The 19,363-nt window shown below is 51.9% G+C and overlaps 1 protein-coding gene across 6 annotated transcripts in view; it reads left to right on the top strand.

Annotated features, from left to right (window-relative positions):
* Positions 1 to 19,363, top strand: part of PRRC2B (proline rich coiled-coil 2B) — a 549,871-nt gene that overhangs the window by 201,532 nt on the left and 328,976 nt on the right. For all 6 annotated transcript variants that reach the window (XM_078646193.1, XM_078646192.1, XM_078646191.1 and 3 more), the window contains exon 11: positions 8,005 to 11,128. In XM_078646193.1, the coding sequence (XP_078502319.1) occupies positions 8,005 to 11,128 (3,124 nt within the window). The remainder of the gene's footprint in view (positions 1 to 8,004; positions 11,129 to 19,363) is intronic.

The raw sequence follows: 19,363 nt of genomic DNA, 5'->3' as shown, positions 1-19,363 counted from the left end.
CCTTCCCTTGAACCCCTCAGACAGCAGGCTGCTGCTGAGGCTGCAGGGAATGCCACAGGTGCCCACAGGGTATACTGGGAAGATGGACTCCTGTACTCTGAGTCAAGAGACCCCAAGCCTGGTGCAACCAGGAGGCTGGTCATCCCCTTGTCTCTGAGAGGTTTCCTTCTCACCTTGGCCCATGAGATTCCCCTTGCAGGTCATTTAGGTCAGACAAAGACTTGGGACAGGCTTGTCTCACACTTTCACTGGCCCCATATGAATGAGAATACCAAGGAGTTTTGTCGCTCATGTGTCACTTGCCAAGCCAGTGGTAAGTCAGGTGGCACAACAAAGGCCCCCCTCATACCACTACCTGTGGTGGGGGTTCCCTTTGAAAGAGTGGGGATTGACATTGTTGGTCCAATGGAACCCCAGACAGCATCAGGACACAAGTTTATACTGGTGGTGGTGGACCATGCCACCAGGTATCCTGAGGCTATTCCCCTTAGGACCACTACAGCCCCTGTAGTGGCAAGAGCCCTAGTTGGAGTGTTCTCCAGAGTGGGTTTCCCTAAGGAGGTCGTTTCTGACAGAGGTACAAACTTCATGTCAGGATATCTGACTGCCATGTGGAAAGAGTGTGGTGTGAACTACAAGTTCACCACACCCTATCATCCACAATGCAATGGGCTTGTTGAGAGATTCAACAGGACCCTGAAAGGGATGATTCATGGACTACCTGAACCTCTTAGGAGAAGATGGGATGTCCTGATCCCCTGCCTCTTGTTTGCTTACAGAGAGGTCCCACAGAAGGGGGTTGGCTACAGCCCTTTTGAGCTTCTGTATGGGCATCCTGTAAGAGGACCCCTGTGTTTGGTGAAGGAAGGATGGGAGAGACCTCTCAAAAAGCCTGCAACCAACATAGTGGACTATGTACTTGGTCTCCGCTCCAGGATGGCTGAGTATATGGAAAAGGCATCTAAAAACCTTGAGGCCAGCCAGGAACTTCAAAAAGCTTGGCATGACCAAAAGGCTGTACTGACTGTGTACCAGCCAGGACAGAAGGTGTGGGTGCTGGAGCCAGTGGCCCCAGCAGCTCTGAAAGACAAATGGTCTGGGCCCCACACCATCATTGAGCAAAAGGGAGAGGTTACCTACTTGGTGGACCTTGGAACTCCCAGGAGCCCTCTCAGAGTGCTCCATGTTAACAGGCTCAAAGCATATGTTGACAGGAAGGACATGAGCTTGCTCATGGCCACAGATGAGGGACAGGAGGAAGAGAGTGACCCTCTCCCAGACCTGCTCACTCAGAATCCTGATGATGGGTCAGTTGATGGTGTTGTCTTTTGTGGCAGCCTCACTGAACATCAGCAACAGGATTGCAGGCAAGTTCTGCAATCCTTTCGACATATGTTCTCTCTGACACCCAGCCAAACTGATTGGTGTACCCATGATGTTGACACTGGAGACAGTCTGCCTGTCAAGAGTAAAATCTACAGACAGCCTGATCATGTTAGAGACTGCATAAAAACTGAAGTGCAGAAAATGTTGGAACTGGGAGTCATTGAGCCCTCAGATAGCCCTTGGGCTAGCCCAGTAGTTCTAGTGCCAAAGCCTCACACCCAGGGTGGTAAGAGAGAGATGAGGTTTTGCGTAGACTACAGAGGCCTCAATGCAGTCACTAAGACTGATGCCCACCCAATACCAAGAGCAGATGAGCTTATAGATAGATTGGCTTCTGCCAACTTCTTAAGCACATTTGATTTGACAGCTGGGTATTGGCAAATCAGGTTAGCTGAGGAAGCCAAACCTAAGACAGCATTTTCTACCCCTGGAGGGCATTATCAATTTGTGGTAATGCCCTTTGGACTAAAAAATGCACCTGCCACCTTCCAAAGGTTGGTGAATCAAGTCCTCACTGGGCTGGATGACTTCTGTGCAGCTTATCTTGACGATATTGCTGTCTTTAGCTCCACCTGGGAGGATCACCTGGTCCACCTGAGGAAAGTGTTAGAGGCCCTGCAAAAGGCAGGCCTCACTATCAAGGCCACAAAGTGCCAGATAGGGCAGTCACAGGTTGTATACCTGGGCCACCTTGTAGGTGGAGGCCAGGTTCAGCCACTGGAGAGTAAGATACAGGCCATCAAGGACTGGACTCCTCCAATCACCCAGACTCAGGTTCGAGCTTTCTTGGGCCTGACTGGGTACTATAGGAAGTTTGTCAGAAATTATGGGTCCATAGTGACCCCCCTTAATGACCTGACAAGCAAGAAGATGCCAAAGAAAGTTCAGTGGACAGCAAGCTGTCAGAAAGCATTCAATGACCTAAAGCAGGCCATGTGCACAGCACCTATCCTCAAGAGTCCAGATTACTCCAAGCCATTCATTGTCCAAACAGATGCTTCTGAGTTGGGTGTGGGAGCTGTTCTGTCTCAACTGAATTTTGATGGTAATGATCAGCCTATTGCTTTCATTAGTAGGAGGCTGACACCCAGAGAGAAAAATTGGTCAGCTATTGAGAGGGAGGCCTTTGCTGTGGTCTGGGCCCTGAAGAAGCTGAGGGCCTACTTGTTTGGCACTCACTTCACCATTCAGACAGACCATAAGCCCCTCTTGTGGCTAAATCAGATGAAGGGTGAAAACCCCAAACTGCTTAGGTGGTCCATTTCCCTACAGGGGATGGATTTTACAGTGGAGCATAGACCTGGGACTGATCACAGCAATGCTGATGGGCTCTCCAGGTATTTCCACTTAGAGCAAGAAGACTCACCTGGTCAAGGTTAGTTTATTGTCCCAAAGTTTGGGGGGGGGTCATGTAGGAGAGTAGGGTCTGCAATCCTATGATCACCCAGATTTTTGCTTTTTGCTGCACTGGTTTACGACTTTCCCTGGCTGTGGGCCTGCTAATCAGACCCACAGCCTAGCTGTTCTCTCTATCCAAATTGTACTTAGGTACTGAATTGGCACTGGGCCCTCTCCAAGTCCCTGTACCCAGGGCTGAGGTGCACCCAGAAGTCTCCCAGGGGCTGAAGCATGTATTATGCCACCCCTGGATTGACTAACTAAAACTGACACAACTGGCTGCACGACAGCTGGGGCAAGGTGGTGTACTCACCCTTTGCTTTAGATATAGTATACCTATATCTAACCCTAAAATGGACACACAGATCTCCTATCAGTCACTCCTATGGCAGGCCTTAACAATCCTGAAGGCAGAGTGCTTGGAATCGTGTGAGATGGTGCTCTGGCATGAGCTGAGCCTGTCTGCGGCTTTCGGGATCCATCCCTTAGCCGTTTCCATGATATCGCATACCATATACTCTTAAGTGCATTATAATCCTCGCGGTTATGTGCCAACTCTGGTATCGCTTTATCAAAACATGTCGAGTAAGGTGTCATACGAATTGGAATACTAACCCCTCGCCAATTCTGGCGACGGGGTTAGCATTCCACCCTTCTAGAGGGACACGACATGCCTGTAACCTATAACCCGGTTAAAAGTCAGACAGAGCCTTAGCATCCACAAAATGGATGCTGCCACCGAGACACAAGTCTGCCCTCCTGCTGCTGGGAGTCCTCCCAGAGCAGGAGATAAGGACAAAGGGTTTCCTGCCAGGGGCGGTGCCAGCACCGTCCCAGACAGGGTTTTGTGTATTGTAAGTAGGCAGGGCTTTAGAGGAAGGTGACTGCACGTGGCACCCCGGTGCTCACTGTGCATAGGCTGGCTGGAACCAGTTCCAGGGTCACTCCAGACCCTGTGCTGGGGAAAAGCCCGCCAAGGAAGTGGGTGTAACCACCCCCCTCCTGGTCCCACCCATAGGGCAGGACCTAGTCGCGTGCCAGCCCCTTTTTACAGGATAAAGGTAGAGACTGGCCCCCTTCCAAATCAGATCATCTTTGAATCCTGAAACTACTTTCTGCGAAAGGAACTCAAGACTTCTTCCTAAGATTTCTCCCTTGTGACTAAGGAGTAGTCACCCTGCATCCGCAGGCACCATCTAAGAACACTGCGGTCTGCTGTAAGTCCTTCCTCCGGAATCCGACTGCCCAGCTCGACGAGAACCGGCTTCCCTGGCACCTCTGACCTCTACCCACCTCTACAGCCCAGCTGAGAACCGTGGGTGCGACGAGACCTCAAGGGACCGGCCATCTGCAAGACTGCACGACTTCTTCCCAGCAAGCCCGCCGAGTAATCTACTGGTGAGTGCTTTGGGGTCCGAGAAGCCCCGACTCTGAGCAGCTCCAGCTCCGAAGTGCAGCCCCCCAGCATCTCCACGATCTGCGTGGGGCCCTTCTGCTTTCCGCTGCTCACCGCGTTGTTTGGCTACTAGCCCGTTGGCTTGTGGCCTCCCTGACGACGCCCGACGACATTTCTGCTGCTGGTCTGGTTGCTCCAGACTGGCCCTTGCCCCCTTCCCGAAGAGGAGCACCCTGGACCCTCCTGGTCCACTCAAGACGCCATTTTAAGTTCACCGCGTGGGCTTGAATTAGCCAAGGCTTGTTGCCCAATCCTGGGTAACTTCGACGCCAACGACTTCATCCTTCGTGGGACAGCTCGCACCTCCATCCTGGTCGCCGACAACGCCTCCTGGTCCGAGAGACTGCAGAGCCCAGCAGCGCCCACTCACCTGACTGCGGTGACTTCGCCCGGTGCCATCCTGGTGCCCACTTAATCACTGGCTAGTGATTCAAGAACTTGGTCCCCTCTGCTTTCAGGTTTCTTCTTCCTTGATCCAGGCTTGGATCCATCGAACTTTCCTTCACTGGTCGCCTGCCAGCAACTTCTTCCTTCCAGGCTCCTGGTCCGGCAACGAGATCCCCGACGTCTTTTCAGACCTATGCAGCTGCAGCCCCTGGGCTAGGTAACTTCGGCACTCCGGTGTCCCAGCATAGCCTCACTATCCAAGGGTCAGGATCCACTGTCGTTTTCTTCCTACCAGGTCGGGTTCGCCCGTGAACACTAACTTTGCCTTTACTAGCCTCCATAGACTTTGTCCCGCATCCCGCGTGAGAGTGCACACTCTGCACCCGAGTCCCCTGGGCCTCCTAGTAGTAATCTAACGATTCCCTAGTCCAGTCCTAGCGATTCCAAAGCCTATTAGAACTGTTACTTACCTGCTAGTAATTTGCATTCCACTTTTAGCGTATATGGTTTTTCGTGCCCCTCGGGCATTTGTGTAACGTGCTAACTTAAAAGTATTTTCGTAAGAGTTTTGTTGTGTGCCTAGCACCCTGTCCTCATAAAGAGTACAGGGTTGTTGTGATTCTAATAAATACATTGTTTATTTTCATAACACTTGTGTGGTGTCCTTTCACTGGGTGTTCAAGGGGTAATGTGATGGTAAAACAGCTGGCTTAACACGCCCTCTAGAGTCTTAGCCTTAGACTGCTCGTATCCATGCTACTAGGATAGCTGGTCTATAAGGTTGACTTACAACCAATCATCAATAAGGGTTGTTTGGACTGATATATAGTGATCACTAGAATAGTGAGCACTGCACATCAGGCCAACTTCTCACAGTAGCATATTCCTTTTCACATGTACGCAGATGACACCCAAATATATCTCAAATTGCAATCCCCTAATGACATTGTACTCCTGACCTCAACGATCAGAAGCACCCAATCCTGGCTTGCTGTTAATCACCTCAAACTCAATGCTCTGAAAACAGAATTCCTTCTGATCTCACCTCCCGCGAAGATCTCTACCACTCAAACCTGGCTTAAACAACTAACTGCACTCAATGTCCAACCCACCATAGTGGATTCAGCAAAATCCCTAGGCATAACTCTCGACCCCAATCTCAACATGCAGCATCATATCAACAAGGCTACTAAGGGAGCGAACTTCCAAATCAATACCCTGAGGAAACTCAAACCCTTCCTACCAGCCAAAGACTTTCAAACTGCAGTACAAGCACTAGTAATTCCGCGAATTGAATACGGCAGCATCGCCCTCTGCGGTCTCCCATTAACCACTACTGCACCCCTAAGAGCTTCTCTAAACGCTGCAGCGAGACTCATCACTGGGTCAAAAAAACACTCGCATATCTCCCCTGACTTGAAATCCTTGAACTGGCTGCCTTTTGAAGCCAGAATACACCTGAAAATCGCCTGCATGACACACAAGGCTATACACCTGAGCTCACCCGGATACCTTACCCAGAAGCTGTCAATCTCTGGCGGCTCCAGAAACACTAGAGGCACAAACAATCTTCTGCTAAAACCCCGAAGATTCTGGAAGGAAAAAACTTAAAAACGCTCTTTCTCAGGAATGGCACCCAGGATCTGGAACTCACTTCCTCCTGAAACCAGGCTCATCTCCTCCATCACACTTTTTAAGAAAGAGTAAAAGCTATTCTTATGGCCAAATACACCTAACCTATTCACGTGATCTGTAAAGACTCTACACCGATCTGTATTATTTGGCTCGAACTCTACGACTATTTGTCTCACTTGTATTATTGACTTACCTGATTATCCATGCACACATTTATCGGTAATACTTGCATTATTGATGTACCTGATCTACTTTGCTGTAAAGACTTTACACCGATCTGTATTATTTTGCTCGAACGCTACGACTGTGTCTCACCTTTATTATTGACTTCCCTGATTATCTATGCACACTTTTATCTGTAATACTTGCATTACTGATGTTCCTGTTCTACTTTGCTCCCCCACGTACCTACCCAATTCACTTAATACGTTTAATTGTGCTACACCTAATGACCTGCTTCTCACTCTCTTGTTATATTCCCTGCTTTGTAAAGCGCTCTGATATCTGCAAAGATCTTGTTCGCGCTATATAAAACTTTCAAAATAAAAAAGAGACTTTACCTCGCTAATCTCGGCCTTCATACGCACCGACCTCCCATCGGAGGGAGAGAGGGAGCTAATCGACCTTCTCCTGACAGCGGCAGTCAAACTGGTCCTAACAAACTGGAAAGAAACCGCGAAGACCTCATACAAAGGCTGGCTCAACTGGGTCATCCACCTCAGAGGAGCGGACAACCTGGCGCTACAGTACTCGCCCTGGAAAAGCCTCCTCCAGGGGCCTATGGGAAGCTCTGGACAAGGCCCTGGTACCACACGAACCACCTTGAAAAAACCGACCATTTAGCACCCAGTGTGGACGACCCAATACCTAAAGGGCATTGGGTCGGCCGCTTAACCAAACCAAAACGGTATAGCTGGATGCCTGCTCTTTCCTTCTCATTCACGTATTCCTACTTTTCTTTTCTTTCCTAGATCCACTTTTCTACAAGTACAGACAGCAAAGAGGGTCCCGGGCAATTATACTGTTAGGCAATGTACTCTCCTATTCGCACCAGCTGCAGGAAACCTATAATGCAATTGCTGCTTTTGTTTTTTGTATTAATAAAAAAAAATGCGATAATATTTTGGTCTGGCATTTACACCTTTGATTTTACTTGTGCACAGAGGCTTTCAATTGGCTCTTTTCATCCATTGGTCTGTAATTCATGTCTTCCTTCTGCCCTCCGCAGCATGTGCAGCAGGTCGGTCTGCTGCAGCCATTGGCTAACTATATTCTGTTACTGTATTCTGCCCTTTCACATGGACACCCACTCTTTTAGCCAGTTTTTTTTTCAATTATTGAAACCTGGCAGCTTCGCCAGCAAAGCTTAGCAAAACCATTACAAAATAAAGCAAGCATTGGTTAAGCCAAAAGCCTGGCAGCTACCACAGCACCCATTGCCTTTGCCAGTGCTTGTTAAGTGTGCAGTGCAAAATTGCCCTTCTCTGAATTTCCACAATGGCTTACTTTTTCCCTTGACTGCAAAGAGCTAGCATGTTGCTACAACATTTTTCTCGGTCTTCTGCAAAATCCTTTTCTGAAATTGACAGTATGCGCGGAGTTTCTGCAGTAGTTAGTCTGTTCTTTCGGAATACTGTAGTCTAAGTCCTCAAGAACATAGATATTATGATTGTTTAGTCTAAGATGTTACAAATGCATAACTTTGTGGTTCTTGAAGTTTAAATGTTTTCATTTGTTTACAGGAACGGCTGGGATTGCAGAGGCTTGCCAGTGCCACCAAGGTCTGCAGAAATCGAAACACGACTTGGTCTTGAAGCACATGTGTTTTCTAATTTACGACTCGTCTCTGAAAGCAGACTGAACCCTGATACACGTCTTGCCTCAGATGCCCGCCTTAGTCAGGATGTACGACTTGCATCTGATGTTCGCCTCCGCTCTGACTCAAGACTTGTCTCAATAGGCCGTCTTAGCTCAGATGCCCGTCTTCGTTCTGATGCACGACTTGCCTCTGAGGGCCGCCGTGGCCAGGATGCACGACTTGCCTCTGAAGGACGCCGCAGCCAGGATGCACGACTTTCCTCTGAAGGCCGCCTTGGCCAGGATGCGCGACTTGGCTCTGAAGGCCGCCTTGGCCAGGATGCGCGACTTGGCTCTGAAGGCCGCCTTGGCCAGGATGCGCGACTTGGCACTGAAGGCCGCCTTGGCCAGGATGCGCGACTTGGCACTGAAGGCCGCCTTGGCCAGGATGCGCGACTTGGCTCTGAAGGCCGCCTTGGCCAGGATGCGCGACTTGGCTCTGAAGGCCGCCTTGGCCAGGATGCGCGACTTGGCTCTGAAGGCCGCCTTGGCCAGGATGCGCGACTTGGCTCTGAAGGCCGCCTTGGCCAGGATGCGCGACTTGGCTCTGAAGGCCGCCTTGGCCAGGATGCGCGACTTGGCTCTGAAGGCCGCCTTGGCCAGGATGCGCGACTTGGCTCTGAAGGCCGCCTTGGCCAGGATGCGCGACCTGGCTCTGAAGGCCGCCTTGGCCAGGATGCGCGACCTGGCTCTGAAGGCCGCCATAGCCAGGATGCACGACCTGGCTCTGAAGGCCGCCTTGGCCAGGATGCACGACATGGCTCTGAAGGCCGCCTTGGCCAGGATGCACGACTTGGCCAGGATGCACGACTTGGCCTGGATGCACAACTTGGCTCTGAAGGCCGTCTTGGCCAGGATGCACGACTTGGCTCTGAAGGCCGCCTTGGCCAGGATGCGCGACTTGGCTCTGAAGGCCGCCTTGGCCAGGATGCGCGACTTGGCTCTGTAGGCCGCCTTGGCCAGGATGCACGACTTGACTCTGAAAGCCGCCCTGTCCCGGATGCACGGCTTGGCTCTGAAGGCCGCCCTGTCCCGGATGCACGGCTTGGCTCTGAAGGCCGCCCTGTCCCGGATGCACGGCTTGGCTCTGAAGGCCGCCCTGTCCCGGATGCACGGCTTGTCTCTGAAGGCCGCCCTGTCCCGGATGCACGGCTTGTCTCTGAAGGCCGCCCTGTCCCGGATGCACGGCTTGTCTCTGAAGGCCGCCCTGTCCCGGATGCACGGCTTGGCTCTGAAGGCCGCCCTGTCCCGGATGCACGGCTTGGCTCTGAAGGCCGCCCTGTCCCGGATGCACGGCTTGGCTCTGAAGGCCGCCCTGTCCCGGATGCACGGCTTGGCTCTGAAGGCCGCCCTGTCCCGGATGCACGGCTTGGCTCTGAAGGCCGCCCTGTCCCGGATGCACGGCTTGGCTCTGAAGGCCGCCCTGTCCCGGATGCACGGCTTGGCTCTGAAGGCCGCCCTGTCCCGGATGCACGGCTTGGCTCTGAAGGCCGCCCTGTCCCGGATGCACGGCTTGGCTCTGAAGGCCGCCCTGTCCCGGATGCACGGCTTGGCTCTGAAGGCCGCTCTGTCCCGGATGCACGGCTTGGCTCTGAAGGCCGCCCTTTCCCGGATGCACGGCTTGCCTCTGAAGGCCGCCTTGGGCAGGATGCGCGACTTGCCTCTGAAGGCCGCCTTGGGCAGGATGGGCGTCTTGCCTCTGAAGGCCGCCTTGGGCAGGATGGGCGTCTTGCCTCTGAAGGCCGCCTTGGGCAGGATGGGCGTCTTGCCTCTGAAGGCCGCCTTGGGCAGGATGGGCGTCTTGCCTCTGAAGGCCGCCTTGGGCAGGATGGGCGTCTTGCCTCTGAAGGCCGCCTTGGGCAGGATGGGCGTCTTGCCTCTGAAGGCCGCCTTGGGCAGGATGGGCGTCTTGCCTCTGAAGGCCGCCTTGGGCAGGATGGGCGTCTTGCCTCTGAAGGCCGCCTTGGGCAGGATGGGCGTCTTGCCTCTGAAGGCCGCCTTGGGCAGGATGGGCGTCTTGCCGCTGAAGGCCGCCTTGGGCAGGATGGGCGTCTTGCCGCTGAAGGCCGCCTTGGGCAGGATGGGCGTCTTGCCTCTGAAGGCCGCCTTGGGCAGGATGGGCGTCTTGCCTCTGAAGGCCGCCTTGGGCAGGATGGGCGTCTTGCCTCTGAAGGCCGCCTTGGGCAGGATGGGCGTCTTGCCTCTGAAGGCCGCCTTGGGCAGGATGGGCGTCTTGCCTCTGAAGGCCGCTTTGGGCAGGATGGCCGCCTTGCTGCCGAAGGCCACCTTAACATAGATACTCTACTTTCTTCGGAAGCTCGCCTCAGCCAGGATACACGACTTGCTTCTGGTGCTCACCTCAACCAGGATGTGCGACACATCTCGGATGGGCGTCTCTGCTCTGATATAAGAGTGGTTTCAGATGCTCGTCGCGCTCCTGATCCACATCTGCTCTGTGATGCCCGTCTTAGCCCTGATGGGCGACTTGCCTCCGATTCTAGACTTGTATCTGATGTTAGAGTGGCATCAGATGGGAGACTCTGCCCAGATGCACGAATTGTCTCTGATGTACGGATGAGTCCAGAGGCTCACCTGGTCTCAGATTCTCTCCTTTTTACTGAAGCCCGTCTGTCCCCTGATGCCCGCCTTGTCCCTGAAACCAGACCGGTTTCTGATTTCCGCCTTGCCACAGATGCTCGGGGTGTCTCTGATGCCTGCCTTGCTCCAGATACGCATGTTATTCAGGATGCCCATCTCGCTAAGGACACTAGACTGGTTACAGATGCCCATCTCTGCTCTAATGCACAGTTTGCATCAGATGGCCTTCTCAGCTCAGATACAAGACTTGTCCCAGATATGCGTCCTGGGCATGATGTTAGACTCCTCTCAGAGGAAGGACGCAGCTGGGCCAATTCAACCACATTGCCTTCATCCCAGCGCAAGAACCAAGAACCAACTCTGCAGGCTGCCCGCAAGCCAACCAGCTGGCCAGCTCCCACTGAGCCGCAGGTAAGCTTGCCTTGCACAACTTGTAAACAGATGTTTCTTTGAATGGCATGAATAGAACTGTATTAATTTGAGAATATTCTGCTGATGTGTAGCATGCCTTGCTTGTAGATACACATGTCTGCATACTCCTGCCATCTAGTGTTGAGCTCAGACATTTGCTAGATGTTTTCTTCAAAGAAATCTTAAGTCCTGAGGTGTAGTGACTCCTCCCTTAGTTGGTATTGCACATAGACTCCATGCTAGTTTGTTCCATCATCTGGTTTGGGACCTGTACAAGCAGGGCTCAGTTTTCCTGACTTGCAGCACTTTCGTTCAGACCCAATTGTTTCAACTCCTGTATCAATGAAAGAAACCTGGCTCAGTGACAGGTCTTCAACTTCGTTCTCTAAGCAGTGTTCCACAGATACTGGCCTCCCACTGATGCCTGACCACAGCGGCCTCTGGTCCTCTCGAGGTCTCTTATGCCCCTCACTTTGAAAAGTTAGTCATGAAGAATGCATGCACTGTAATGTAAAGGACACCCTGCCAGTGCTGCCCCCTGTTCCACTCTAAATTCCCATGGACAAACCACCATGCGCTGTGCATTGCATGTCTCTCTCCTGAACACACCATATGTGAGGACTGTCTCACCTGCCTGGAGAAGTCTCTTCTGTGTTGACACCGGCGTAGGTGCGCACATAGGCTGAGGCAAAAGTTAGACATCCTGGCAGCTTCAGGGAACACTGCTTCGTGGTAGAGGCTAGTCCTGGGATGCCAGGCCCCTCCAGTTTCAAAAAAATACTTAATTCGGTTTTACAGTAAGAAAACCATAAAAGCAGTGTTAAAGCAATAAAAGGGGCAAATTAGTTTAACAAACATATACATTAATCTCGGACAAATATTAAAATAGTTCATTCACATATAATACAAAACATGTTAAAAAACTTTCCCTATAATATGTACAAACTCGAAAATAAAGATTAGTTGATACAGTAACCACAGTGCGGGAGACCATTCATTCGGAAGGCTTTTTCTCCGTCTCAGTACAGATTTTAAACAAGCATTAGAAATGCAATCGGGCTCGGATTTATTTGAGTTTGAGCTAATGGCATTGTAAATGCCAATGTATTGTTGCTATGTGTTATGGAGTGTGTTCATGTGGTGTATACTGCCAGTTATCTCCTTGTGAGTGTGAGAATATTGCACCGTTACTGCCTGTGATGTCCTTCTTGTGAGTGTGAGAAGCTTGCACCTCTGCTGCCTGTGGTCTCCTTGTGAGTGTAAGAAGCTTGCACTGCTGCTGCCTGTGATGTCCTTCTTGTGAGTGTAAGAAGCTTGCACTGCTGCTGCCTGTGATGTCGTTCTTGTGAGTGTGAGAAGTTTGCACCGCTGCTGCTTGTGATGTCCTTCTTGTGAGTGGGAAAGGCTTGCGCCTCAGCTGCCTGTGGTATCCTTGTGAGTGTAAGAAGCTTGCACAGCTGCTGCCTGTAATGTCCTTCGTGTGAGTGTGAGAAGCTTGCACCGCTGCTGCCTGGGAGTATGAGAAGATTGCATTGTGCATCTCTGTGCTGTGCCTGTTCTTTGTAAGGGACTCTTGCTCTGTTGCTGCTGCTGCCTTGGCACCGGACCTGCTGTGAGTGTGTAAGGGCAGCTTGCACCACTGCTGCTTGTGATGTCGTTCTTGCGAGTGTGAGAAGCTTGCACCTCTGCTGCCTGTCGTCTCCTTGTGAGTGTAAGAAGCTTGCACTGCTGCTGGCTGTGATGTCGTTCTTGTGAGTGTGAGAAGCTTGCACCGCTGCTGCTTGTGATGTCCTTCTTGTGAGTGGGAGAAGCTTGCACCTCAGCTGCCTGTGGTCTCCTTGTGAGTGTAAGAAGCTTGCACAGCTGCTGCCTGTGATTTCCTTCTTGTGAGTGTGAGAAGCTTGCACCGCTGCTGCCTGTGGTCTCCTTGTGAGTGTAAGAAGCTTGCACAGCTGCTGCCTGTAATGTCCTTCGTGTGAGTGTGAGAAGCTTGCACCGCTGCTGCCTGGGAGTATGAGAAGATTGCATTGTGCATCTCTGTGCTGTGCCTGTTCTTTGTAAGGGACTCTTGCTCTGTTGCTGCTGCTGCCTTGGCACCGGACCTGCTGTGAGTGTGTAAGGGCAGCTTGCACCACTGCTGCTTGTGATGTCGTTCTTGCGAGTGTGAGAAGCTTGCACCTCTGCTGCCTGTCGTCTCCTTGTGAGTGTAAGAAGCTTGCACTGCTGCTGGCTGTGATGTCGTTCTTGTGAGTGTGAGAAGCTTGCACCGCTGCTGCTTGTGATGTCCTTCTTGTGAGTGGGAGAAGCTTGCACCTCAGCTGCCTGTGGTCTCCTTGTGAGTGTAAGAAGCTTGCACAGCTGCTGCCTGTGATTTCCTTCTTGTGAGTGTGAGAAGCTTGCACCGCTGCTGCCTGTGGTCTCCTTGTGAGTGTAAGAAGCTTGCACTGCTGCTGCCTGTGATGTCGTTCTTGTGAGTGTGAGAAGCTTGCACCGCTGCTGTTTGTGATGTCCTTCTTGTGAGTGGGAGAAGCTTGCAACTCAGCTGCCTGTGGTCTCCTTGTGAGTGTAAGAAGCTTGCACAGCTGCTGCCTGTGATGTCCTACTCACTACTCTACTCTACTCACTACTCACTACTCTGCACTCACTACTCTACTCACTACTCTACTCACTACTCTACTCACTACTCACTATTACACTCACTACTCACTACTCTACACACTACTCACTACTCTACTCACTACTCTACTCACTACTCACTACTCTGCACTCACTACTCTACTCACTACTCTACTCACTACTCTGCACTCACTACTCTACACTCACTACTCACTACTCTGCACTCACTACTCACTACTCTGCACTCACTACTCTGTCTGGGTTAAGGGAGACCCTCGAGGCCCTGGTGTCACTGCACCTGCTGCACCCTCACAGCCACTGGTAGTAAAATACAGGACTGTCTGGGTTAAGGGAGACCCTCGAGGCCCCGGTGTCACTGCACCTGCTGCACCCCTGGACACCCACAGCCACTGGTAGTAAAATACAGCACTGTCGGGGTTAAGGGAGACACTCGAGGCCCCGGTGTCACTGCACCTGCTGCACCCTCACAGCCACTGGTAGTAAAATACAGCACTGTCTAAATTAAGTGAGACCCTTGAGGCCCCGGTGTCACTGCACCTGCTGCACCCCTGGACTTCCACCGCCACTCGTAGTAAAATACAGCACTGTCTGGGTTAAGGGAGACCCTCGAGGCCCCGGTGTCACTGCACCTGCTGCACCCCTGGACACCCACAGCCACTGGTAGTATGCTGTTCTGTGTTATGTGGTACTGGTATGTTGTGCTTTGTTATGTCACTTTAACTATTGTTGTAATGTTTGAAGTTATGATACTCAGTGTTATTTTTCTATGTCATGTGTTTCTATGTTTTGTGGTCGTGCCTTGATGTGCCCTGCTAAGTCGTGTCATGCGATGCTATGGTATGTCGTATCATGCTGACATGCCATCATGTGTTTTGTTATGGTGGACTACGTACCCCACGTCATGCCTATGTTTTACGACATTACACTATATTGCAGAGCTTTTGCGTTTTTACTTAAAACGGGACTGCTTCTAGGCGTTGTAATGGTTTAAACATTCATACGACGATCTAGAAAACAACAATCTCAAATAATCGCCTCATAGTAGCTCACATCAACACGCCAATGGTTATGGTACCAATCGCCCCAAACTCTAACGAATCTATTGCATTTGGACTGGAAAGGTTCCCTGTCCGGCGTCTTTAGATGTGTTTATATTCTTTCGGGTGGGTGGGAGAGGGCTACATGTCTAGAGGAAGTGGGGCAATGTACGTCCAAAGCGGGGCCCGACTTCTCTCACTGCCTGCAGGGCTGCCTGGCCTGCCACACTCGCATCTGCTCTGCTGCTCTCTGAGGATGAAGGTTGGCGTGCCCTGCTGTGAGGTGGAGGTGCGTGCTCATGCTCATGCAGACATGCCAAACTCCCTTAGAGAGCACACAGGGGAAACGTGTGCTCATTGGCTGCTCGCACCCCTGCCCTGTCAACAGCGGAATGAAACATACTTTTTTACAGGACTGGTGAACCTTTCGACATTCCTGTGTGCCACCGTTTTGCTTGAGGGCCTGTGTCTGTTTTGTGCCCAGTGGTCTATCTTGGGATGGAAGGAAGTAGCCTTGTAGCCCACCTCACCAGTTAGTTTTGCACATAGATTTAACTCCTTCACTGCCTCCCACCCGAAGACATTGCACATAGTTCATGTGCCCAGTGCAGTCAATCCAGGCACAAGCACATACCGGCTCTGCCGTTCTAGCCTGGCAGTGTCCTGACTGTGCAGGTGGCGCGTTGGAGGCTAGAGGGGATGGTAATCTTCTGCCCCCCGCCCCCCAATGTTCCGCACAAAGGCCGGTGTTGGCTCCCCTAGGGCGCATGCACTTCACTGTGGCGCATACAGTTCAGCCAAGATGGCCGCCGAGTAGGAGCTCTCGGTAAGAGCTCCTGTGCTGGGGATCACTTTCTCAGGTACTACCCCCGATAGCGCAGAGCGGCATCGTGCAAAGCTACACAAAAGTAACTGGATCAAGTAACTGGAATAAGTAACTGGATTGCTTACCTGCCTGCCGAGATATCTGCACCGGAAAACTGCTGCTGATCCCCGACTTGCCTGGAAGCAGAGACTCACTGGAGAGGACCGAGCCGCTCCCGCCTTCCCCCCGCTGACGATAAGGATGTCTGCTGCCTAGAGCCCGGCTTGGATGTGGTGGAGCGAGCGGAATAAAACTGATTGCCTACGGGACATCTTGGTGAAGTGGACAGGATTCATGGCAGACGCCTGAAGTGCTATCTGAAGTGCTGAAGTGAAGATCAACTGACCCCTGCCACCGGTGTCCGCAACGAGCCTTCTCCGGACTAGAGGGGCAGGTACCTGAGTCCGGGGCACTGCTGCTGAAGTCGGGAAGCACCTACCAACGGAGCCCAACTCCCGCATGGTTGGGGAGAGGATCTGCCTGACTGCGTTCGCCACCGCCTGCCACTGGCTGCCTGCATTCTCCGCCTGCAGTTGGGCTGCTCACTGCCACCGGAGCTGCCCGACCAGCCTGGGGTCTCCGCCACACGCGCCGACTGGAGGGGTCCTGCACCTAGGCTCGATCAGTGCTGTGAACGCCTGAGACGCCCGGGAGGCTCCTGCCTGACGGACTGCTGCACGCTTCTGTCCCCCGCCCTACCCGGGGACCCGCGCTGTTTCGTGGCAGAGAGGTCTGTCTACCGGGGGCCGGGATGGCGGAGCTGGACGGTCGGTGTGCCTCTCCTGGCATGCCTGGATCGGTGGGTCCCGGCTATCTGGGCTGTTTGTAGCCTCGGCCCGGGGGCTGGATCACGGAGAGGAGACACCACTGCTGCAACGGTGAGTTCATGCCCCACCTTCACCCCACCACAATATACATCACTGAAACGGGCGGAGAGGGGGGCAAGCGGAAGGGATTTGAAGCGGCCCGACCCAGCAAGATGATAGCTGGATGCCGCCCTTCCCCCACTCCCGGTTGATCATCATTAAAAACGGCGCAAGCGACTTCTAGAGCGTCTCCGGTGTGCCCTGCTTACGTGTTTGGGTGCCCACCGCGCAGCTCTACGCTGGAGGTGCCTGACTTGTAAAGGACTTCTTACAGCCTTGGGCAGCTTGACGACCAGAAGGTAATTAAGCTAAGCTATCTCACAGTTTCTCTCACTTTCTGCCTGGAACTTTACAAGCAAAGTTGTTAATTCAAACATTCAGGCTGATCTTCCATTTTATGCCCGGAATGCACTGTAAGCTTTACATTTTCGCGGGCTTTGCAGTCTCCTCACTCACCATTGGTCAATATGACTGGGGGCCATAAACTGGAGCCATAAATCGCCCTCCAGCCTAACAACTGACCATGAGGCCTATTACCTAAGCGGTCAGGAATCTGCAAAAGAGAGATAAGACTCCCTCCCAGTAAGCTAGGAATTGGGCTGGCTCATACAGGAAATGAAACCACCCTCCCCTGCTCTAAAAGGAACAACAACAAAAGAGGACTACCATCTCGATCTCCCCTATTTGGTGGCCATCTTGGTCCAGTCTCTCCCTCGCTCTGGCGGCCATCACGGACTAGTCTTTCCCACCAGTTGTACATAACCTAAGAACAGGCCATTCGTACCCATCCAAGACTGTACAGAGCGCCACGTCTAATTATCTTGTGACTTAGTGTCTACCTTTTATTGCAGTATCATATATTTAATGGTATTTTATACAACCGATTACTACCTCATATATGTGTGATATGTGTGATTAAGTATCTGCCCCTTATTGCAATACTGTACTCCTACCTGTACTTTGTAGAATTTTTGTACCCCGCACCTATGTCACTTTCTCCTCACAGGTATGGCACCGATCGCTACCTCATATTTCTTTTGGATGCTCACTAGTGTCATTTATGACTCAAGCAGCCTCTGTCTGCACCCTGACTCTGTTAGTATTATACTAGTATTTGTATTTGTAGTGTATATGTATCTTCGTGCGATTAAGTGACTGCTCTATATTGCAGCTTTATACCTCTACTAGTACTCTATACACTCTGAGTAAACTGCACCCATCTCACTTTTCCCTCACCGGTGCGGCACCAAACGCTACCTCATGCTGCACCTGCACCTATCTCACCTTTATCCCTATCATTCACTGTTCGCTACCTCATTTATTTGGTTCTTACACTTACACCCCTAGCTTTATTTTGAACATTTGTAATGCACTGAATGTGAATACTTTTTTTCTGCATTTGACTGCTGTTTGTAATTGTTTTTTTTGTTACTGGCACATGTACCTCACATATGTTTGACTACACACTACTGTCACTTTTGATTCAGGTATTTTACTGCCTGCATAGGTATTCTATTTTATTCCAGTATATTATTTATATTATAGGCTATCACTAGTGACACTCACTAGTGTCTTCCTTGGCCCTGTAACTAGCGGCTGACAGTTTGTACTATCGGCCTATTTCCTACCCCCATCACCACAGCCTCTATAAAATGGAGCTCAACGGCAAGAACACCTTTAGAATTAACTACCCCTCCACTCCTCTCTCCAAAAATGCCACTAAACGTTTTAAACACAACTTCCTGAGGTCACACCCAGAAACACCCTTTGCTGACACTTACTTCTCACTGGGCAATGGAGCCCTGAATACTGATATCATCTTCCACACCTCACGCAGAGCCCAATGGAGGAAAACTTTCCTATCCCTACTCACAGTCTCCACCACCAGGAAAACAACTCATGGCCTAAGTCTCACCATCACACCTTCCCACCTCTTCCCGGGCAGGTCTACCATTACCATCTACAATAACGGGATTGTCCTAATCCAATCCACGGACAAGAACCTGGAATTACTAGACAACCTGTTCCCCAAGTTCAAAGAGCACCTCTCCAAGCTGCGGACCCCCACTCAGAACTCCGCGGGCACTATCACCCCTGACGTCGCAGCCACCACCTACTACACTTCTACCCCTAGCACCCCAGTAAATGGCCCACCTGTTGTTAACGCCCCCCACTCCCCAAGAACAGTCACAAATAACTCCACCGCACATACTAGCAACCCCTCTACCCTTCTTACCCCCACCCATATCCCCTCCATCCCTCCCCCCCGGACAGAACATCCCCCACCCACAACACACCATCATCTGAACAAGCCACCGCCCAAAGTTTATCCACCCCCCCCTCCCATCCCCTCCACGACAGACACCTCTCCCTCCCCATCTCCCTTCACACTCCCACCCACGAGTCTCTCTCACTTGACACAACAACTCCCGCCCACAACACGTCTACATCTGCACACACCATCACTCGGAGTTTATCCACCCATCCTCCCCATCTCCCCCACGGCAGACACCTCTCCCTTCCCTGCTCCCTCACCACTCCCACTCACAACTCTATCTCCCTCCCAACAAAAGATACAGAACATACCTCCTCCCTTACCCTAGCATCCCCCTCTCTCCCACCTCCTATTCTCAGCCCTCACTACCCTCCTGTCTCCCCCACTGTCCTCAGCCTTCACTCACTATTCTACTCACCGGCACCGTCTCCCACTGAAGTCACTACCTATGCCTCTCACCCACCGCCTGTCGCACCTACATCACCCACACCCCTCGCCCACAAACACGCCCACTCCTGGAATACCATCCCACCCATTAGCTCCGTGGAACCCCTC

Source organism: Lissotriton helveticus, chromosome 5_1 (genome assembly GCF_964261635.1).
Source record: "Lissotriton helveticus chromosome 5_1, aLisHel1.1, whole genome shotgun sequence".
NCBI lineage: Eukaryota > Metazoa > Chordata > Amphibia > Caudata > Salamandridae > Lissotriton > Lissotriton helveticus.
This window is presented reverse-complemented; position numbering and strand designations above follow the sequence as displayed.